This window comes from Megascapheus bottae, chromosome 16 (assembly GCF_031878675.1).
Source record: "Megascapheus bottae isolate mThoBot1 chromosome 16, mThoBot2.hap1, whole genome shotgun sequence".
Classification (NCBI taxonomy): Eukaryota; Metazoa; Chordata; class Mammalia; order Rodentia; family Geomyidae; genus Megascapheus; species Megascapheus bottae.
Window position 1 is genome coordinate 1,948,869 of NC_143524.1, and position 22,528 is coordinate 1,971,396.

Here is a 22,528-nt window from a genome sequence, read left to right on the forward strand (position 1 = left end):
TGCCAATAAGGACGCTCCCGATTGGCCGTGCCCTCTGACTCCGCCCCCCGCGAGCAAGACGGGCTGCGATTGGAGGGCTGTGGCGCAAGTGGATTGCGCCTGGGCGGTGCGAGCGCGGCCCAATCAGGAGCCGCGGGGGGCGTGGCGCGCGCGCGCGCGCGGCCGGAGCCGCGTGCAAACGGGACGAGTCGGTTTAAAGGGATCGCGCGGCGCTGCACGTGGGTAGAGCCGGCCCGGCTCCCGCGGGGCCGACTTCCCGCTTCCGCCGGTTTCCGGGCGGCGAGCGGAGCTTCCTGCCGTCCGCAGGGTCTGTGACCCCGGGCCTCCGTCCTAAGCCCCAGTGTCCGCCCGCCTCTCCCGCGCGCCCGGGCCAGGGACCTCCATCAGCTCGGGGGACCGAGGCGCGGGGACGGCCTAGCCACCTCCCGCCACCCGGGCCTCTGCGGCCCGCAGCATCGGCGGGGGAGGCCGGCCTGGGGGAGGCCCTGGAGGAGCCTCCTCCCCACCAGCCGCCCACGGAGCGTAACCTTCCCCGCCGGGCGCCGTGACGCACAGCTGCCATCGCAGCCACTCAGGAGGCGGAGCTCTGAGGGCACGAGAGCCCTGAGACTTTTACCTCCAAGGAGCTGCCAGAAAACCAGAGGTGGCGCTGTGGCTCGAGCGCTCAGGGAGTCTGTGGGAGGCACTATCCAGTTAGCATCAGAAAGACCATGAGTGGAGGTGGCTCAAGTGGTAGAGCGCTAGCCTAGAGGGCAGAAGGCCAAGGACAGGGCTCAGACCCTGAGTTCAAACCCCCCAGGACAGGCACACATACCCCCCCCCAAAAAAAAAATCAGTTCCCACGTTGTGAGGCTACTTCAGTTCTACACTGGGCTGTGGATGTTTATGCTTCTAAGCTTTCTCTTTGAGGTTACTTCTGAAACTCTCTAACATTTGTTAAGCAAATTATTCCTGTGTCATGTACTTCATAACCCAAAGTAAATTAAAATCATGTAAAGGTTCAGTTCAAGATACAGGTTGGCTACAAACCTCAGAGGTGGCCAGCTGGTGGCCAGCTGTGTCTGAGGCCAGGATGCCACACCCATAACTCTGAAGCCTATAGGGTTTTGTGTGTGTCTGCCCTGGCACTTAAGTTCTAGATTCTTCCAGCTTTAACTACAATGAATGACCATATCATAATGGCGCTTTGCCTTTGTGGCAAGTGAGGGACATTAGAGGATGGGAAAGCTGAGGCTGGCCCTGTTGGCTACTCTTTTTTTAACCCTATGCTGGTACTGGGGCTTGAACTCAGAGCCTGGGCATTGTTCCTTAGCTTTGAGGGCTCAGGGCTGGCACCCTATCACTTGAGCCACAACTCCAACTGGAGATAAGTACAGGCTGGCTTTGGACAGTGATCCTCCCAAGAAGCAAAGATTACAGGTGTCAGCGGCCCCTGCCTAGCTCCTCCTGGCTGTTCCAGGAGGCCCCCGGCTGTCCGTGTCCTCAACACACACATATCTCTTCTTCCCAATAAGCTCAGTTGCCAGTGGGCTTGCAGGGGAGTTGAGGGAAGACCCATAAAACCAAGTCACACAAGCCACCCAAAGCCAGCAGTGGTGGGGGACGCAGCGTGGGGCACCAGCGGAAAGTGAAAGTTCTTAGACAAAGTGGTAACTGTTGCTTAAACACTATTTTTTTTGGGGGGGGGAGCACAGTGGCTCACTCCTGTAATTGTAGCTATTCAGGAGGCTAAGATCTGAGGATCAAGGTTCAAAGCCAGCCCCTGGCACAAAAGGGGCTGAGACTCTTATCTCCAGTTAACCCCTAGAAAACGGGGAAGTGAGACTTAGCTCGGGGGTACAGAGGTAGCCTTGAGCAGAAGAGCTCAGGGACAACACCCAGGCCCAGTGGTAGGGCGGTAGCCTAGAGCTGAAGAGCTCAAGGACAGGGCCCAGGCTGAGTGCAAGCCCTATAACCAACAAAACAAAACAAAAACACTGGTTTTGGTTTAAAAAAAAAAGGGGGGGGGGGAGGACAGGAGTTTGGCCTAGTGGTAGAGTGCTCGACCCAGCCTCGATTCCTCAGTACCACATACATAGAAAAATGCTGGAAGTGGTGCTGTGGCTCAACTGGTAGAGCTCTAGCCTTGAGAAAGCCCAAGGACAGTGCTCAGGCCCTGAACTCAAGCCCCAGGACTGGCAAAAAACAAAACTAAACCAAAAACAAACAAAAAACCCTGGCTACTTACTTGGCCCTGCAGGTTATCCCAAATCAGGAGAGAAATGTGCGGCCCACATGACGTCCACCTGCACCGTTTGTGGACAGCCCTTGATGACCACCCAGAAGGCACTGAGTTCCAAGTCCTGGTCTGCTGCATACACACACATTAAGCTGCTTTTGGTACTACAACTAAGACGCAAGCTTGACATCTCTGCCTCCATTTGCTATTTATCTTGGCACTAAGCCATTCCTTCCAGTCACTGCCACCGCCTTGGGTTTCAGAACTGATCTATAACATCTTCATGAAGAAAGCTGGAAAGCACCCGGGCTCTTACACCCAGTCAAGACTGGCTTCTTCAGAACTGGTATTAGCTTCGGTTCAGTGACGGTACTGGGGCTTGAACTCTGGGCCTTGGCGCTGTGTATTAGCTCAATGCTAGTAGAGCCACAGTCTACTGTTGGCTTTTCTGCTGGTTATGAGATCTGCCCAGGCTGGCTTCAAACCTTGATCCTCAGATCTCAGCCTCCAGAGTAGCCAGGATTACAGGCAGGATTACCAGCACCTGGCCCTTCTATCCACTTTCTACCTAGCAGCACTAGCCATGGAGCAATTTTGTCTTTCGCTGGGACCACATGGCAATGTTAAGTGTCACAGGAGGAGGAGAAACGCCCAAATCTGTCATGTATGGATAACCAGGTTTCTGGGGTTTTTGTCCCAGTCCTGTGGCAGTCCTCAGAGCCTGAGCACTGTCCTTGGACTTTCTCAAGGTTAGAGCTCTTACCACTTGAGCCACAGCACCACTTCTGGCTTTTTTTATGTATGTAGTACCGAGGAATTGAACCCAGGTCTTCCTGCATGCTAGGTGAGCACTCTACCATTAGGCCGAATCCCCAGTGGAGAATCAGGCTTTGAAGTGGTGAGCACTGCTGGCCTGCTCCTGGACTTTACTTCATCATTCTTCTCTGTGCTCCAACTGTGCCAGGCACAGCTAGATGCGCCTATTGGCTTTTTTCCCCAAAGTAACTGTAGATTGCCAAGATGTCACATAGCCCTGCCTGAGAGGTTCCACATGCCCTTTCCACGGGCCTGCCAGTGGTCCACATAGGCAGAGCCTGGCCACCGTAATGACTGCCCTCCCCAGCCCTGCTTTTGCAGCCGAATCTGTCCCCCTTCCTACATTTCTAGCATGCTGTCCACCCAGGCTCAGGGACTGCTTTCCTCCTCCCAGCCCAATTCTCTTGAGACTCAACTTGCTGCTGTCTGCTACCAGCTGATTCTGGGGGACAACTCTGTCAGCCTTCTCAAATGGCCTTCTGGATACAAGGAGGTCCAAGGATTTACTTCTGGCAGTGGCCACGGCAGCAGGAGGAGGACATTTTCCTGTCTGCCCAGGAAATGACCTGCTGTTTAACCTCTGGTTATCTCAGTGCTGTCCAGCTCATGCTCAGAACTTTTTTTTTTTTGCCAGTCCTGGGACTCAAACTCTGGGCTTGGGCGCGCTGTTGTTGAGCTCCTCTTTGCTCAAGGCTAGTGCTCTATCACCAATTGAACCAAAACATCATTTTTGGCTTTTTCCTACATGATTAATTGGCAGCAAGTCTCAGGGTCTTTCCTGCCCTGCCTGGCTTTGAACTGCAATCCTCAGATCTCAACCTTCTGGGTACCTAGGATTACAGGTGTGAGCCACCAGTGCCTGGCCTTGCTCATTTTTTTTCTCACTGTACTTTACCTGTTATTTTTTGTGTGTCGGTCGGTCACAGGGCTTGAACTCTGGACCTGGGAACTATTCCTGAGCATTTCAGCTCAAGGCTAGTGCTCTACCCCTTGAGCCACATTGTCACTTCTGAGTTTCTGGTGGCTAATTGGAGAGAAGTGAAGTGTCTTATGGACTTTGGTGCCCAGGCTGGCTTTGAACAGCAATCCTCAGACTTCAGCCCGGAGTTGCTAGGATTACAGGTGTGAGCCACGAGCACCCAGCTGCATTACATTTTTTGTGTATGCCAGTACTGTGGTTTCAACTCAGGACCTTCCCACTCTCATTGTATTTTTTTTTTTTAGCTCAAGGTTGGTGCTTTACCACTTGACCCACCCCTCTACTTTCAGCCTTTGGAGATAAGGATCTCAGGGGCTTTTCTGCCCAAGCTGGCTTCGAACTGCAATCCTGAGATCTCAGCCTCCTTGAGTAGCAGAGATTACAGGTGTGAGCCACTGGCACTGGCTCTGACACTGAACTTTAGGCACTGCTATTAGCATTCTCTCTTGCCTCGTGTCAGCACATGCTGGGGATTGGCATGCTCTGGCCGGTGTGGCTCAGTGGCAGGTAAAGCTTGTGGTTGTTCTGTTCTCAGCACAGGAAAGAAAACGAAGCCAGTGCACTAATGAAGCCACAGAGATGTGTCCGCTTGACCTCAGAACACACCCGCTGAGATGCGATGAGTCTCACCTGGCTGGAGTCACCCTTCTTCTTAGGTGGAGCCTGCTTTCCCAACGTGCGGCATGGTGGGAAACTGTACTATGTCTCATCTCTCCACTGGATGGACCAAGGAGGTCTTGGTCTGGCCTCTGAGGCTCAAGCCTACAAGGCTTTCGAGGCCCCTCCTCTCTCAGGACAAGCACACGTGCAGCTCTAGGCTGCCACATCAACTACAGCCACCAGAAGTTAAGAGTGCCAGCAGCCCAGCCGCAGCTCTACTTTTGGCTTTTTGGTCTTCCACTTCCTGCCCAAGATGAGTTCAGGTTGTATCTCGGTTAGAGGTGTGAGCCACCTGGGGCAGACCCTTACTGGTTAAGTTTTTGTTTTCGTATAATACATGGACAAGATTAAAAACAAAACAAAACAAAAACCAGACATTAACACCAGGACTGAATTCAGTCAACGGCCTCCAGCCACACATCGCTGCAGTGCACGAGGCCCGTGGATCAGCAGGCTGTGTCAGTCCTGCCGCACCTTGGCTGGGAGCCAGCAGCGTGGGCACTGGCGTTTCACAGTGGCACAGGTGCCCTTGTAGAGCTGCTTCACAGAGATAAGAACGCCGGTGGCAGCTGGTGCCTGCCCTTCGTCCCCACAGAGCCACGCTGGACAGTGGATTCTGGCTCTTGTGCACACGTCCCTGTACTACGGACGGCCAGGCCAGTTCCTTAAGTGGCACTGATTCTCAACCTGGGGCAGCACCAGAGCAGAAGCGGGCAGTGAGTGCATGCGCGCTAGGAGAATCCTAATCTTACCCACCAGGCCTGAGGATCTGGGCCCGCCATCCCTATTGACCCTGCCACTGCCCAGGTCAGTTTCTAGGAAACGTGTAGTGTGCCCATGTGAGCTGGGCAGACTGTGTGCTCTTTGTGTGAGGCCACCAGGCTGAGCCAGCCTTTGTTCCACTCAAATGCCTCCAGATACGCCCACAGAGCAGAGATTAGCAGGGCCGAGGTGGCTGAAGGGGCTCCACTGACCAGCGTGGTGCTGACCCAGCGGCCCTGGGAGGCTCCCAAGTGCTGAGCGTGCAGGGTGACGTGGAGGGGAGCCTCGAGATTAGAGGATTTATTGTTGAGGTCTCAGATCCACCACAGACATGCACCTACATGAACACGATTCTTAGCCAAAGGTCCAAGGACAGGGTGCCACTGCAGGCAGCTGCCAGCCAGTCCACCAGTGCCAGGGGAGGCAGCCTGGGGCCTCACTGCAAGCTTCCGTTCTGAACCATTTGCAGATACTCTTTGTGGAGCTTGTCCTGGGCTTCCAACAGTTTCTTCAGCTTCTTGGCCTGCCCCTTGCTCAGCTCCTTGCCCTCTGCGTCATGCGTGGGCAGACCCTGCAACGAGAACACAGGCATTTCAGGCCCTCTCCCAGGGCCTCCAGGCCTTTCTCCCCATACGGCACGTCCCCACTATGGGTATCTGCTCTCCACCCCGGCTCGGCACCCAGTGGGTGAGGAGAGCTATCTGCACTGGAGCTAGCAGAGCTCAGTTCTGAGGTTGCTTGCAGAAAGGTGGACAGCAAACAGAGCAAGTGGAGGCAGAGCCCTGGGGAGCACCAGGCAGGTCTGGGCCGCCGTCTTCACAGGCTGTCATGACCCTACAGAGCTCAGGGATCCCATTTGCTGTCACCTTAAACTCAGCGAGGCCACAAGCCCCGGTGTCTGAGGATGGCTCAGACAAAAGGCATCCTGGCAGCGGAAGCAGCCCTGGCTCAACCCCATCGAGAGGAACCAGCTGTCATGAGGAACTCAGCCCTCAGCACCCAGGGTGGAAGGCCTTGTATCTACACAGAAGCCAGGCCTGTCACCCTCATCATCTCCGACTAGAAAACCTGCTGGCCTACAGCTGCCCGCTCCGCTCCCCCAGCACGGCGAGGTCAGGCGGCAGAGCCCTTACACTTTCATCAAACTTGGAATACTTGTCACGTTCCGACAGGAACATCTCACTGGGTGGAATCTTCATCTTGGCTAGCTTTGCTGCCTGAAACACAGAATACAGTGTCCCACCATGAGCCGCACAGCGGCTCGGCGCCATGGCCCCACCCAGGCCTCTGCCCCCTACCCCCACCCTGCTCCCAGGCCTCCAGCTGGGCCGGCTTCAAGTGATGGATGAGGAGAAGGGGACTGCAGGGGTTCCCCACCTGCCCTGACACTACCTAGGAGCTGAGGACTCCCTTAGCCATGTCTCCTGCTGGCTCAGGACAGCCTATGACCAGGGTGAGCAGATCCCCTTTGGGGAGGGTCACTGGGGTATATCACTAAGCTAGAGGAAGGCCCAGAGAGCCACGGAAATGGGTTCAAGTGTACTTGAAATATGGGTTACTGGGGCTGGGAATCTGGCCTAGTGTTAGAGGGCTTGCCTGGCATGCACCAAGTCCCCAGTTCAATTCCTCGGTAGAAAAAAGCTAGAAGTGGTGCTGTGGCTCAAGAGGTAGAGCACGAGCCTTGAGAAAGCCCAAGGACAGTGCTCAGGCCCTGAGTTCAAGGCCCGGGACTGGCAAAAAACAAACAAACAAAAAGAAATATGGGTTACTTCTTGTTCCTGCTTTTTTCTGGCAGCCTCCTCCTTCTTCCTCCTCTTCTCCTCTTCAACCTGGGAGAGCAGAGAAGTGCTGAAACTCTCCCCGCTGTCTTGCAGGGCCTCCCTGCTTGCCCATCGGGGAGGTTTCCTGACCCAATCACTCTTTCTCAGGCCTTTAGAGGGCTGCTGGCCTCCCAGCACTCCAGCTGGCACCCACCTTCCCTAGTACCTGCTCTACAGCTTCCACAGTGGCCCAGGAAGGGCAGGTGCTTCCACTGCTGGCATTTGCATCCCCACGGGTGCCTCATGCACTGTGCCCAGCAATCATGACAGTGCCCCCCCTCCCTCAACAAGGTCCTCCTAATAGTTCAAGTTCCAACCAGGACTTGCAATGTTCCCGCCTCAGCTTCCTGGGTGCTGGCACTGCAGGTGTGCACTGCACTTCCACACCTGGCTCTCACAACACATGTGCTCTTTCCAAGTAGATACCCAAGTCCTTGGGATGGAGAACTCTACCTCACCTCTGGAGCAGCTCAGGCAAAGGTCCTGATCTTGAGTATGGAAGAGAGAGATGTGTGGAGTGGCACAGGTCAAAGAGGTGGGCAACTAGAGGTGCCTGGGCCCCCGCGTGCTCAGGCAAGAGCCAGGAGGCACCAGCAGTTTGCTAAGTGACTGCTTTCACTTTGTCTGGGGCAAGAAGTTTTAAAAACAGTCCCCTCATGAGACAATGTATTCTCTGCCAGGCCTGGAGACACACACCTGTAACTTCAGCACTCAGGATGTGGGGCAAGAGGGGCCTAAGTTGGAAGCCAGCCTGGGCTCCACTGCATTATCATGTCATCTCAATAAACAAAGTAACCCAACACACATTCTCCTTTTATGGTTCCCAAATTGTCACATAGTTACCCACCTACTTAACTTTTCTTACTGACATATATAAGCGCTGGGATTTTAACAAAGGCAACAACTACCAATGGCTAAAATGACACCACATCCCAATAGTGTTTTTGTAGTTTTACTAACCCTTTTTTTTTCTTCTCTCTCTTTCAGTAAGGTGTCTCTGTCCACCAATTTCACCACCGTTGGCAGTCCTGAAAAGCAGTCCATCAGTGACGGGGCCTGTCTATCCATCCACAACCCCCAGGCCCAGTCGTCCAGGCCGCCACCCAAGGTTCCTACAGAGGCCACCGGGGAAACTGGGGGCCTGTCTTCTGGCATGTATAGGCAAAGCCAGTGTCATGTAGGCAAACTGAACCAGAAGAAGAATACTTGCCGGTGTGGTGGCTCATGCCTGAATTCCTAGCTACTCGGGAGGCTGAGATCTGAGGATCTCGTTCAAAGCCAGCCCAGGCAATACAAAGCCTAGAGACTCTTGTCTCCAATTAAACACTAGAATATGGGAACTGGGGCTTGGCTCAAGGGTAAGGTGGTAGCCTTGGGCTGAAGAGCTCAGGAAAGCACCCAGGCTCAGAGTTCAAAGCCCCATGATCCCCCACTCCCCACAAAAAAAAAACCACAAAAAACTATACCTAAATTAAACACCATCACTGACAGCAATGAAATACCCCACTGTATTGTGTAATGGGAAGCCCTGCCTGTTAAGAGTCATGGAATCCAATGTCAGCCAAGGGTTTACACAACTCAGGAGTGGGGGTATATGTAATCCCAGCTTCCTGGGAGGTGGAGGCAGGAAGATTAGTTGGAGGCTAGCAGGCCAGCCCAATCAAGATATCAAAGGGCTCTAGGCCAGCAAAACAGACCAGGGGAAAAAAACCATGTGGACATGGCCTGAACACTAGAGCACTTGCCTAGCCGGTGTGCGGCCCTGGCTTTAGTTCCTAGCTCCAAAGAATCAGAAAGCAGATGAAAGCCACAGGACAAGAGGTGTATCCCTGACTCATCATGAAAGGAAAGGGCCAGCAGAAAAATGGTCAAGGGAGCTGAGGCCCCGGGAAAATATACAGATCATCTACAAGGAGCGGGTCAAACTTCTCAGCCACCTTCTGCAGGGCTGGAGCGCAGGGCTGCTGTGGACTCTACCATCCTCAGGGTCCCTTCGAGCGCCCTTCCCGCCCCCCGGGCACGCCCTCACTCACCTTCATGGTCTTCGAACCGCACCCCAAGCTCAGGCAGAATGTCGTCCCGCAGGGCATCGCTGAGCTGCAGAACCTCAGGGACTGGGGGCAAAGCGAGGGCTTAGACCTGTGCCTTCTCTCATGTGGGGAGAGTGTCTGCCCCTCAATGCTGTGGCTGGAAGTGGAGTAGTGGCTTGAGAGGTAGTGTGCCAACTTTGAGTGAAAAAGCTCCGGGACAGCGCCCAGGCCCTGAGTTCAAGCCGCACAGAGGTGATGCCCACTCCTACCTGTTCACTACAAGTTGGGGTCAGGCCACTCTCCATGGAGAAATGCAGGCAGCCTCAGAGCCAGGCCAGCTGAGACTCTCGTACATTCGAGTCCTCACTTTGACCCCAACTCTGAAGAACACGAGGCTTGGGTTCTGCCTGGGCCTGACGAGGTCTCCTGCCTCTCGGTCCACCGTCTGCACCGAGTAGACGCAAGGCTCACTCCCATCCCTCCGGTAGCCCTCAGCTGGGCCAGGTGCATCACCCACCTTCTTCCTGGGGAAACTCTGCCTGCCCTAGGCACTGCCCGCTGGACGCTGACCTGTTTGGGCCATGTTCTGCTGGGCCAGGTACAATTTCACAGGACACACAAGCCCCTCGAGGGGCAGCTCTGCCAACACCCAGTGTCCCCACTCTCCCAGCAATGCCAACCAAGTGTGAAGGCTTGAGGGAAGCAGGTGGCCTGAGCCCAACACCCTAAGCCCAGTGGACATTAGGAGTGGAACTGCTGCCCACTGGGCAGAATGCTTAGAGCAGGAGGCCACGGGGCCACTTGAGGCTGCTTGCTTCTATGTTTGCCAAGTTGTTAAGAACTGGTCAAAATCAGAAAAGGTAGCTAGGTGCCAGTCGGTGGTGCCTGCAATCCCAACGACACAGGAAGCTGAGAGCTGAGCCAGGGTGCGCAGAAAAGACCAATTAACTAGTAAAAAGACAGCAGTGGAGGGCTAGGAGTTTGACCTAGTGGTAGAGTGCTTGTCTAGCATACAAAGACCTGGGTTCGATTCCTCGGCACCACATATATAGAAAAAAAAAGCTGGAAGTGGTGCTGTGGCTCAGGTGGTAGAGCTCTAGCCTTGAGAAAAGTCCAAGGACAGTGCTCAGGCCCTGAGTTTAAGCCCCACAACTGGCAAAAAAAAGACAGCAGTGGAGCCATGACTCAGATGGTAGAGCACCTGCCTTGAGGGAAAACGCTAAGGGACTATGCCCAGACCAAGTTCAAGCCTCAGGAAGGAGCAGTACCAAAACAAAATAGCAAAGATCGAGATCTGGCATTTTCCAGAAATCAAATCACACATCTCAAAATGCCAGTGAGTGGAGAGGTGGTGAAGTGAGGCCCCAGAGTTCCAGTTTCCATCGGCCTGTCCCCAGGCCCAGCCCCTCTGGTCTTCATCAGCCTAACCTCTCACACCAAGTATGTCTGACTGAGCATGTCCGTGGTCACCTGACTGGGCTGGTGGGACAGGAGGTGCAGTTGAGAAGAAGACTCTTAAACAGTCTGACATGCGCCGGGCACCAGTGGCTCTCTCTTGTAATCCTAGCTCTTCACAAGGCTTAGAGCTGAGGATTATGGTCCAAGGCCAGTCTAGACGGGAAAGTTCACAAGGCTCCTACCTCCAATTCTACCAGAAAACCAGAAGTGGTGCTGTGGCTCAAAGTGGTAGAGTGCTAGCCTTGAACAAAAGAGATCAGGGACAGTGCCCAGGCTCTGAGTTCAAGCCCCATGATTGACAAAAACACAACCCGAAATGTACGTGCAGCCTAAGCAGTGTAGTCAGCCAGAGTGTGGTGCCCGGCCAGGCACGCCGCGCCTTGCTCTGCCCTGGGGCAGCGGGGCCTCACCTTTCTTCTCCCGAGCGATCTTCCGTACACCTTCTCTGAACTCCGACAAGACCTGCAGGTATGGCATGACTGTGGACTCGAGCTGCAGAAAGAATATGGACACTGCATTCATAACAGAACACCCAGCCATCCAGCAGCGGCCATGGGGCAGGGGCAGCGTCTCAGAGAGGACAGAGCATGGGAGTGACACTGGACAGTGTGACCATGGCTCACATGACAAGCACCTAGCAGCCTCCCGAGGAGCTTGGGTTACAGCGGAAGCCACCAGCACAGGCTTCTCGCAGAATGCATGATATATTCCTGCAACTTTGACAGAAGAACGACCTCACTACGTTGGGGAGTCATTTCTTCCCCTGAGCACACCTTGAGGAGGGACACGGGTAAAGCACTAAGGAGGAAGAGGTCACTTCCACACCAGTCAGATCAGCCAGGCTCACCCTGTGAACCCTGCCACGGCCAGGTCACCCTGCGATCCCCAGTGGCAGGTGTCACAGCCAGGTCGCCCTCACACCCTCCTACAGAACTCAGGTACTTCACACAGGGTGAGCGGTGGGGCACACGGGTCTGGCCTGCAGGTCTGGCCTGGTGCCAGCACGCTCACCACACGCACGCACACCGCTGGCTGTTTATTTCCACTAAGTCAAGTTCAAAAGGCTAATAAGGCAACATGTCTCCAGGTTCAAGTTCAAAGGCAGATGACTTTAAAATAGGTGCATTTTGGTTTGGATTTTTGATGAAAGCATGACCTCAGTCTGGTTGGCCCAGGAGAAGAAAGGAGCTATGTGGGATTTCTTTCAAAAAAAAAAAAAAAAAGCATCAACATGCCTGGGATTGGTGGCTCACACCTTTAATCCTAGCTACTCAGGAGGCTGAGAGCTGAGGATCCTGGTTCAAAGTCAGCTTGTTCAGTATAGTCTGAGACTTTTATCTCCAATTAGTCAGGAAAAGGAAAGAAAGAAAAAAAGAAAGGAAGGAAGGAAGGAAGAGAAAGAAGGGAGAGAAAGAAAGAAGGAAAAGAAAAGTCTAAAAGTAAAGTTGTGTCTCAACAGGTATAGTGCTAGCAAAGAAGCCAAGACAGAAAGAATGAAATGCTGAGTTCAAGCCCTCAAAAAGACAAAAATAAAATAAAATAGCAACATATTCTAAAGAGCAAAGGCAGCTTACATTTTGACAAGGTCTAGAAAACACAACAGCCAGCTCTGAAACGGAGACGGTAAAGGCCCGGGCAGGGCCTCGACGGAACAGGGTCTAGATAGGGCAGCTCCTGCCTGGGGGACGCCCCCCCCAGGACTCCCCACACTGCTCAGCTGTGAGAGGCAGCCTTCAAGAAGGTTTTTCCTTTTTATGCTGTACTGAGTAAGCTCTTGTTTCTGTTAAAATAGCATCTGTCACATTTAAATATTTATACCCCCTTTCCAGCCATGTAGCTGAACATTCTCTGGGGAAGGAGGGAGAGTGACGCACGCCTAGAGGGACAGTCTTAGCAGTCCTTTTCCTCTTGGAGAGCACAGCTGGCACGTGTGTTCCAGTCACTACACAACACACCTTTCTCCAAGGTTCCAGCCCACATGCAGAGGCTCTGCCTCCCCTCTTCCAGCTCAGGGGCTCAGCTGTGTGGTGAATGCTAGGCCAACGCTGCTGACTTTAGTCTGACATCAATTTGTTGTTGTTTTGTGTCGGTCGTGGGGCTTGAACTCTGGGCACTGTTCCTGAGCTATTCAGCTCAAGGCTACCTACCACCCTACCTCTTGAGCAACAGCACCACTTCCAGTGGCAGTAAGAGTCTCATGGACTTTGTAGTGCCTGGGTTGGCTTTGAAGTGTGATCCTCAGATCTCAGCCTTCTGAGTAGCTAGGGTGTCAGGTGTGAGCCACCACACCTGGCTAACACTGTTTTTTTCGTAGTTGTCGTTGCCTTTGTTTTTTGTGTCAGGGCTTGAACTCATGGCCTCACACACTCACTTGGCTTTTTCACTCTAGTGCTCTACGGTTTGAGCCAGATCTCTACTTTGAACTTTTCGGTGATTAACTGGAGATAAGAGTCTTACAGGCTTTTCTGCTTTGCCTGGTTTTGAACCTCAGTCCTCAGATCTCAGCCTCCTGAGCAGCTAGGATTATAGGCATGAGCCATCAGTGCCGGGCTGGACGAAACACTAAGAGGACCCTGGCTAATGGTCGGCACACGCTCAGGCTGACTTGACTAATGGCAGAAACGCCTGGGGGCCGTTGGGGGACCAAGTTACATCTGCCTTGCATTCATTCAGCTTGTTCTCTCTGTCCTACGGTACTGCCCTGCACAGCCCCTACACTGTATTAGGAAGGACAAATAGCTACAGGTGGCTCAAAGTACACTGGAGGATGTACACGGGTTCTATGTGTGTTTGGTGGACTCTAGTGACTAGGGTGGTCCAGCTACCCCTTTCCCACATGCAGTCAGGGACAGTGGGGCCTGTGTCAGAAGCCTCGGGTGAGATCTCCTGACACTACTTGGCAGAGGGGCAACTGACCTGTCCAGAGCCCAGACTTGGCTTAGCGCAGCTGGGCATGGCAGCAAGATGCCCTTTGGAGCTATGGCCGCTCTGCCCGAGGATGGCCTTGCAGTCCCCCTCTGTCTGCACTCTCAGAGTCACATAGGAAACACGACCAGAGGCTCCGCCTGGAAGGCAGTGAGGATGGAGCCTCATGCTAGGTTGTGTGCAAAGTGTTGGCAGAGGAAGGTGAGACTCCAGTGGGCTTTCAGAGGACAGACAGTTGGGAGGGGATGGGGATCTAAGACACGCACACTGGAGGAGCTGCAGCAAACCCGAGGTCCAGCGTGGAGGGGACCCTTTGGGCCCAGGAATGTTCTACTCACATTTACACTGGTGCCAGGCTGGCCCACTGGGAAGCCCAGGGAGCTTTCCTCTTCTATAGCCCCAAAGATCTAAGGAAAGAACCAGACAGGACTTAATGGGTACAGTGCCCTGCTGTCCATGGGGACAGAGGGCAGCCCTTCCAGGGAAGTCTCCAAGACTGACCACTAGGGGACAGGAAAGGCAGAGCCCAGGACCTAGCCACGTGTCCTCATCTGTCTGGGTTGAGTCAGAGCTTGGCTGCCACTCTGACCCACTTCCAGCTTGAAGCCATTTGTAGGCAGAACTGAGGCGACAGGATGGGGTGGGTCAAAGCCTTGCCACTGGTTTAGCTTCCCAAACTTCAAGACGGGAGCAGACAGAAACTGAACCATAGCAATGCCTCTGACTCGGGGATGGCCCAGCCTCTTGAGTCTGCCCCAGTCCACAGGAAAGGGCGGGACAAGAGCTGAGCGCGGCTCACCTTGAGCATGTGCGTGAGGTACAGAGCGATGTTCCCCAGCAGAGCACGGCTGGGCCGCCTCCGGGCTGCCTTGCGGGCTGCCATGTAGAGGTTGCACTGACTGACCAAGGCGCGCATTTCTTCCAGCACCGTGCGAGTGTCCACATTGTCACAGAGGGCTTCATGAACCGCTCTCTTCTTGTCGTAGAAGCTGAGCCAGGAGGAGGGGACATATCTGATTGCTCAGACATGACTCCAAACTGCAGAAATTCTCCATGAACTTCTGTAGCCAACAGGTGCTATGTTTCCAGGGACACTAGCTCACAGCTCCTTACCTTCCAGGACGTCCCTGCTGGCGGATGCATGCGTACACACACGCACGCACGCACGCATGCACACACGCACACCACAGATCCAGGACGCCCCTGCTGGCGGATGCATGCGTACACACACACACACACGCACGCGCACACACACACACACGCACACACACACACACTACAGATCCAGCACAGAGGCTGTCCCTTACTTCTTATTCAGCTCCACTTCCTCTTCTTCCCACTTTTCAAACTGGCCAGTGATATCAACAGGAGCACGAAGCACATCTTTCACATTTAGGAAAAACTCCTGGACCCAGAAAAACCACTCATGAGCATCTAGGCAACTTTTCCATCTACAAGTTTCTGACGTCCTCCTAATGTAATTTTTTTTTTTTTTGTCAGTCCTGGGGCTTGAACTCAGGGCTAGAGTTCTACCCCTTGAGCCACAGCACCAATTTCCAGCTCTGCGTATGTGGTACTGGGAAATCAAATCAAGGGCTTTGTGCATGCTAGGCAAGCACTCTACCACTAAACCACACTTCCAACCCCTAATGTAATTTTTCTGTGTGTACAAGTACTAGGGCCTGAATTCAAGGCCTTTTTCGCCCAAAGCTGGCACCCTACCACTTGAGCCACAGTTCTACTTGTGGCTTTTTGGCTGTAAACTGGAGCTAGTCTCACAGACTTTTCTGCCCAGGCTTTGAACTGTGGTCATCAGTCTCAGACTCCTGAGTAGCTGGGATTCCATGCATGACCTACTAGCTTCTACTCTCCACGTTTTACTTCTTTTGGTCAGTTGTAGGGCTTGAATTCAGGGCCTGGGCACAGTCCCTGAGCTTTTCTGCTCAAAGCTAGTACTCCACCACTTTAACTCACAGTGCCACTTCTGGTTTTCTGGTAGTTAATTGGAGATAAGTCTTGAAGCCTTTCTTGCCCAGCTGGCTTTGAATTATGATCCTCAGATCTCAGCCTCCTGAGTAGTTAGGATTACAAGTGTGAGCCACTGACACCAGGCTTCAGATTTTACTTTTTCTTTCTTTTTTTGGCCAGTCCTAGGGCTTGAACTCAGGACCTGAACACTGTCCATGGACTTTCTCAAGGCTAGAGCTCTACCACTAGAGCCACAGTACCACGTCCACCTTTTTTCTATGTATGTAGCACCAAGAAATCAAACCTGAGTCTTTGTGCATGCTAGGCAAGCACTCTATCACTAGGCCAAACTCCTGGCCCAGATTTTACAAGACCTGACAAACCACACAGAGCCCATAACATAAGCTTCCTGTTGCTGGGGTAGAAATCCCAGCTCCCACGTGTGAGCTCGTTCTCCATCAACTCTGCAAACTCTTGGTTGTTTTTGTAAGTGGCCTGAATCCATCAAACTCTCACCCGGCTCCCCCCCCCCCCCCCCCCCCCGTGCCCCATCCCTGACAGGTTCTTCTATATCCCCAGGCCTCACGGAACTTACATTCAGGAACTTCTCATACTGAAGTGCAGACTCCATGGTGTTGCTCGAGTAATCTAGCGTGTCTTTCCATGCGTGCATGAGGAAGGCCAGCCGCAACTGTCGTGCTGAAGAGCAGACACACAGGGTGGCACTTACTCCCTGAGCAGCCACCACTCCCCGCTTCCCCCCTGTCCCCTGCAGGTCATTTGCTCTGGCGTCCCTCGAGAAGGCCTGCTTACCAGAGTGCTTCTTCAAGGCGTCTTTAATGGTGATGAAGTTTTTTAGTGACTTTGACATCTTGCAGCCTGCGATCGTCAAGTGGCCAGTATGCAGGAAGTACCTGACCCAGCAGTCATTTTCAAAGTAGGCCTGCGTGCAAAGAGACAGGAGGAAGGCTCGGCCACGTGGCCGGGGTGTCGCCTGCCGCGAGGGTGCCGGACACTGGATACAGTCACCTCGCCTGTGTCATCTTGCACCGTCCATGCGGTAGATGCCGCCTCTCCTAGGGACCATGCCGGGTTACCTGCCAGCAGGTAACACAACGGGTTCGAATCTGAGCCTGTTAGTCGAGGCTAGGCTATTAGCATGGAAATCCGACTAGAGGCCTAGGACTCAAACTCCCCACCAACTCGGAGGTGGACACGAGTGCTACCAAGAGAGGCCTCGTCGAGGGCCGTGCTAACAGCCCAGCAGTAAGGACACTGTGTTTGCCATCCAGCAAGACACCTGCTGCTTTGCTTACCTCCGACTGGGCCAGCTCATTGTCGTGGTGGGGGAAGCGGAGGTCAAACCCTCCTCCATGAATATCCATCGAGGAGCCCAGAAGTGTGCCTGCCATGGCAGAGCATTCAATGTGCCATCCTGGACGGCCCTGGAGAGAGGAAGGCCCTAGAGAGACCAGCCCAGCCCTACCCTACCCTGCACTGCCCCTGACCAGGGCTCACGGGAAAGTTGAGACTGGTGTGGGTCACAGCGTAGTGAAGCTTGGGTGTCACCCCAGAGCTCCAGCACCCAGAAAGGCTGAGGGCCCCGGCCCTTCCTGCAGGTCTCTTCCTCCAGCCAGGGATGAGCGGCCTCAGGATAGGGACACCCAAAGGTGCAGCACACACTTGAGAGGCCTCCTAAGCGGTCAGATCTAACTACACCCCCAACTTAAGAGACAGGAAAACAGCGTCTCAGGAAGTGGCTTAGCCTGAGGCCTAGCATATCGCAGGCCAGGAAGGCCCATGCGCGCCCAGTGGCACTGTCCTCACATGCAGAGCTGCTCTCAGGAGCCAGGCCTGGCCAACACCAGCTTCCTGCTCTACCACCTCTCCCCACTGTGTCCCCTCACCTGCCCCCAGGGACATGTCCAGGACGGCTCCCCAGGCTTGGAGGCCTTCCAGAGGGCAAAGTCGTTGGGAGAGCGCTTCTCACCAAGGCGATCTGCAGAGATGCTCAGGTCACCTGGGGTCAGGGAAGAAAGCAGTGCAGTCATTCGACAACCTGCAAGCATCTGCAGCAGGAAGACCCAGCGCCTTACTTCACGGCCTCTCAGGGTGCCCGATGGCTGATCCTTGTTGCTAGGTTACTAAGCTGGCTCAAATGTCTCAAGGTGGCTGTGTCAGGCACTGGTGGTCACTGGTGTCTTGATTTAGGAAGTGCCAGGGCACAGACTTCGGGGCCTGGAGTCTCCTCTCGCTCAGCTTCCCCAGGCTGCAGCCACGGCCCTCCATGCTTCTATGACAGGCCACGTGTTCTGTGCCAAAGCCACATGATGTGCATCCAGTGAAGGGGGGCAGGGCTCAAGTACTGGCTCACGTGGGACCTCCCCAGCTGTCTGCCTGTGGGCTCTGGGAGGCATGCGGGCCACTTCCTGAGGGATGGAAACAAGCGGGGTGACCCTGTCCCTCCAGAGAGTCATCACAGCTACTAGGAGAAGGGGCAAGAAGGCGGAACATGGGGGCGGGGCCCTCTGCAGGGCCCAGTAAGCTTTGCAGTGTGTGTGGGGGGAGGGGGCCTGGGCGGCTGCTCTGCTTGGCCTATGACACTGCCACAGGGTTAAATGCACAGGGCTCTAGGTAGCTACAGTGGCACATTGGCACAGACAGACCCAAGGAGACCACAGCCATGCACACTATGCTGACCTGTGAGTCAGCACAGCTCTACAATAAAAGGTCAGCCGGTCAGGTGGGCAGCTGGAGCAAAGGCCTCATACTGGTGCCCCACGCCTGTAACTGAAGGGTCAGGCTGGCTCTCATGGCCTCCCTGGGGGCCGCTGCCTGGGCCTGGAACAAACCCTGGAACAGGACAGGATTCTCTGCCCAGGGCTGCCACCGGCGGGGAAAGAAGGCAAGGATGGAGCATGGGGCTGTCCGCAATGGTTCAACCTTTCAGCCCAGAACCAATCACTGTGAACATCTGATTCAAGGGTTTGTGGAATCCCTTCAAATGCAAATTAGACACACAGGACAGAGTCTACTTGGTTCTCTCCCTGATACACTCCCCACGAGCGACCTTCCAGTGAGACCCCAACCACAACTCAGGGTAGCTCCAGGGCTCCTCTTTTAGACACTTGTTATTTCACAGAAAACATATGCCTGGACTTCTAACTTACAAACACTTAATGCTGAATATCTATCTGCATCTGATTACTTCATTCTTCTTACACTTTTAACTCAGGGCCTTGCCAAAGTAGATAAGCACTCTACTACTTGAGCCACACCCCCAACTCTTTTTGCTTTAATTTTCCAATAGTTTCACTTTCTTTTTTTTTTTTTTTGGCCATTCCCCAGGGCCTGAGAACTGTCCTTGGACTTTCTCAAGACTAGAGTTCTACCACTTGAGCCACAGCACCACTTACGACTTTTTCTATGAATGTGGTACCGAGGAATGGAACTCAGGTCTTCGTGCATGCTAGGCAAGCACTCTACCACTAGGCCAAATTCCCAGCCAAGTTTCATATTTTTGTGAGGGCTGGCCTGGACCATGGTCCTTCTACCTCATCCTACCTACATTACTTCCCAAGCAGCTGGAATGACAGGCGTGTCCTACTATGCTGGGCTTGCTGGGGAGATAGGGTCTCATTAACTTTTTTTGCTCTAATAATTTTATTACTATTAATGTGCTGTACAGAGGAGCTACCATTTCCTAAGTTGGAAGAATACATTCTTTGGACAATGTTACCCCTTTACTTTCTTCCACTTTCCCTTTTTTTTTTTGCCAGTCCTGGGCTTGAGCTCAGGGCCTGAGCACTGTCCTTGGACTTTCTCAAGGCTAGAGCTCTACCACTTGAGCCTCAGCACCACTTCCGGCTCTTTTTTCTATGTATATGGTACTGAGGAATTGAACCCAGGTCTTCATGCATGCTAGATAAGAACTCTACCACTAGGCAAAACTCTCAGTCCCCGGCTTTTTGTTTTTTATGTACGTGGTACCGAGGAATTGAACCTGGGTCTTCGTGCATGCTAGGCAAGCACTCTACCACTAGGCCAAACTCCTGCCACCACTTTCCCCTTTTTAAAAAAATTATTATTTCCTTTATTGTTATAGAGGTGATGTGCAGATGGATGACAATTCCATGAGTCAGGTAATAAGCATATTTCCTCTCATGCAGTGTTTTCTTTCACTCATTCTCTCCCAATCCCTCCCCCTCCTGTCTCCGAGACTCACTTTTTTGTTCAGTCTGCCCTCAAACTACAGTCCTGTCAATTTCTACCTCCTGAGCAGCCAAGACTACAGATATGAACCACAGCAACTCCCGTTATCTTCAAATGCTGTATACACCCTATCGGTTGCTGGTTCTGTCTCTCATGAATGTGCAGAAGTCTTGGCCTTCTTTCACTTTCACTTTTCCCACCTGCTGCTCTGAATCCATCACGTCTTAGAGACCTACATGGGAGAATTTGGGGAGTAAAGAGAGCTTATCTTTCTGGGGACTTTCTCTTTTCTTTCCTCCTGGAGTAAATCTGTGTGGGTCTTGAGCCCATCAGGCCTCTCTTCCAGGTCTTTACTGCTGACATTCAATGTGGCAGGCAGCAGGACCAAGCAGTGTAGCCATGGGAGACTCCTGTCCTCCACCTCTCCTCTCTGGCCTTCCTTAGACATGCAGCTTTGCCCAGTGGAGGGGGATCCGGACCTGGCCGAGGGCCGTCCTCTGCCCTGTGTGTGCCTCTGACACATCCCATCCTGTTATACTTCAGTTTTCAATTTTCAGTTTGCATGTCCACGAGGGCCGTGCCATGCCCCCCCTCAGCCAGAACAATAAATGCAGGGGCAAATGCAGGGTCTGGCGGGGTTCGGGGGAACAGCACAAAGCTGAGCTTGCTTGCTTGCTTGCAGCTTTACCTTCCCCTTCCTGAAGTGCCCTCTGGTCCCCAACGGCTTCAGGCACCAGCTTCCCGTAGGAGTGCTTCTCACTGGATGCAAACTTGACCGTGTCAAAGTAGACAGACCCATTTGAGACATACCTGGGAACAAAAGGGGATGAGAATAGAACATGGAAACTCCCCAGGGCTACACATGGCAGTCACAGACGGCCACCAGAACCGAGGGATGCCTCACCTGGGATGTCCCCCCACCCTAGGGGGCCGTTCTGGGTGTGGCTGGGTGGGGACGGGGCCATCCGCCCAGAGGCAGCCTCCTCACTACCTTGGCAGGTGCCCCATGCAGACCCTGCCTGGCGCCTGGGACCTGGTGGGGACCGAGGCCTGTGTGGTTTGTCATCTGCCAAGTGGGCACTCAACCTCTGGTGGCCCTGCCCTCGATACCTGCCTTCCCCACCCTGGGTCCCTGGCCCTGCCTCTCAGGCAGGCCACAGGTGACGCTGTAGGTGGACTTTATCCAATCTGGGGGCAGGGTGGCCCTGATGAGTGCTGCCCAGATGCCTGCATTTCAGGAGCGCCTCCATCTTTGGGTCCTTAAGACACTGGCAGAGATGCTAGGGCTGTTTCCTGCAGCTGGACTGCTGGACTGGAAGTCAGAGTGGGACTGTCTGCACACTAAAACCACTGCCAAGCAACGGGTGCGTGCTGGGGGTGGAAGGTAGGTATGTGTGCACATACAGTACCGGGGCGTGAAATTCAGGGCCCGAACACCGTTCCTTAGCTTGTTTTCCTCAAGGCTGACACTCCATCACTTGAGCCACAGCTCTACCTCCAGGTTTGGGATGGTTAGGGGAGTTAGTCTCATGTATTTGTCTCCCAGGCTAGCTTCAAACGGGGCTCCTATGACCTCGGCTTCCTGAGTGCCTGGACGTCAGGCGTGAGCTGGGTGTGATGGCTGGCAGGACGCACATGCGCAGTGTCTGTGGGCCGTGTGGGGGGCACAGTCAGCGTCATGCTGCTCTGGCTCAAGGGGTGCTGCCAAGAAGGCTGGCCAGCCACACATGAGCTCCTGTGCCTGCTGGGACACAGCTGCAAGGCCACACCTAGAGGAGTGGGGTACTGCCAGGAGCCCCTCGCCCTCGTGCCTCCTGACTCCAGCAACATGATGGATGGCTTTTGCTTGGCTAAGGAGTTATGGCAATGAAAAAAACAACTATTGGAAATGAAAAATCTTAGAGCTTTATTTTTTTAAGTATCTAATTATCTACCTACCTATCTATTTAGTACTGGGCCTGGGATCAAAACTCATTGCCTGGGCAATGTCCCTGACCTTTTTCGCTCAAGGCTGGCATTCAATCACTTGAGCCAAGACTCTACTTCTGGCTCAGGGGGAGGGGTGGTAATTGGGGAAATTAATCTCTTGGAGCTGTCTGTCTCAGATGGCTTCAAATTGTGGTCCTCAGATGTCAGCCTCTCAAGTCGTAGGATTACAGGTGTGGGTCACCGCACCCCGCAGGGCTTTTTATTTTTTTTAAACACAATCCCAATTTTTTTCACAGGACTAGAAATCAGAGTAGAGCACAGCCCCGAGCGTAAGGTGCTGCTGACCCAGCCTGTAGGAAGCCTAGAGTGAGGTCTCCAGCTTTCTGGACCTGGACTTACAGTTGGGGAACAGTATTCCCGGAAGGCTTACCCATAACCGTTGTCCACAATCTTCTGGACAAAATTCACGATTTCTGGCACGTACTCACTGACTCGGGTCAGGACGTCGGGAGGGAGAACCTGCGGTGACAGGGGTCTGAGCACTTTCCCTGCTGCGTACTTTGGTGTCTAAAGCACATGGGCCATGGAAACATCATTGTGTAAAACAAGAAGCTGCACGGTTCCAGAGCAGGCTGTGGGTCCAGACCTTGCAGGCTTGCCAGTCTGGATCACTTGGTTTATCTTACGAGGACAGTGGGGTCACCAGTGTCCCTGCCCCACCAGCTCTCCGAGAATGGGAGCCAATGTCTTG

General features: G+C 53.7%; 1 protein-coding gene across 2 annotated transcripts in view; it reads right to left on the reverse strand.

Moving 5' to 3' along the window:
- Positions 1-5,720: 5,720 nt before the first annotated feature.
- The window catches only part of Cars1 (cysteinyl-tRNA synthetase 1), a 37,442-nt gene continuing 20,634 nt past the window's right edge, over positions 5,721-22,528 (reverse strand). For both annotated transcript variants that reach the window (XM_090347172.1, XM_090347171.1), the window contains 15 exons: positions 22,208-22,296; positions 20,537-20,658; positions 17,544-17,656; positions 16,953-17,081; positions 16,450-16,579; positions 16,232-16,335; positions 14,976-15,073; positions 14,468-14,657; positions 14,007-14,075; positions 11,154-11,235; positions 9,289-9,369; positions 8,216-8,283; positions 7,205-7,264; positions 6,569-6,652; positions 5,721-6,006 (listed from right to left, as the gene is read on the reverse strand). In XM_090347172.1, coding sequence (XP_090203298.1) covers positions 5,872-6,006; positions 6,569-6,652; positions 7,205-7,264; positions 8,216-8,283; positions 9,289-9,369; positions 11,154-11,235; positions 14,007-14,075; positions 14,468-14,657; positions 14,976-15,073; positions 16,232-16,335; positions 16,450-16,579; positions 16,953-17,081; positions 17,544-17,656; positions 20,537-20,658; positions 22,208-22,296 — 1,554 coding nt within the window. In that variant the 3' untranslated portion in view covers positions 5,721-5,871. The remainder of the gene's footprint in view (positions 6,007-6,568; positions 6,653-7,204; positions 7,265-8,215; positions 8,284-9,288; positions 9,370-11,153; positions 11,236-14,006; positions 14,076-14,467; positions 14,658-14,975; positions 15,074-16,231; positions 16,336-16,449; positions 16,580-16,952; positions 17,082-17,543; positions 17,657-20,536; positions 20,659-22,207; positions 22,297-22,528) is intronic.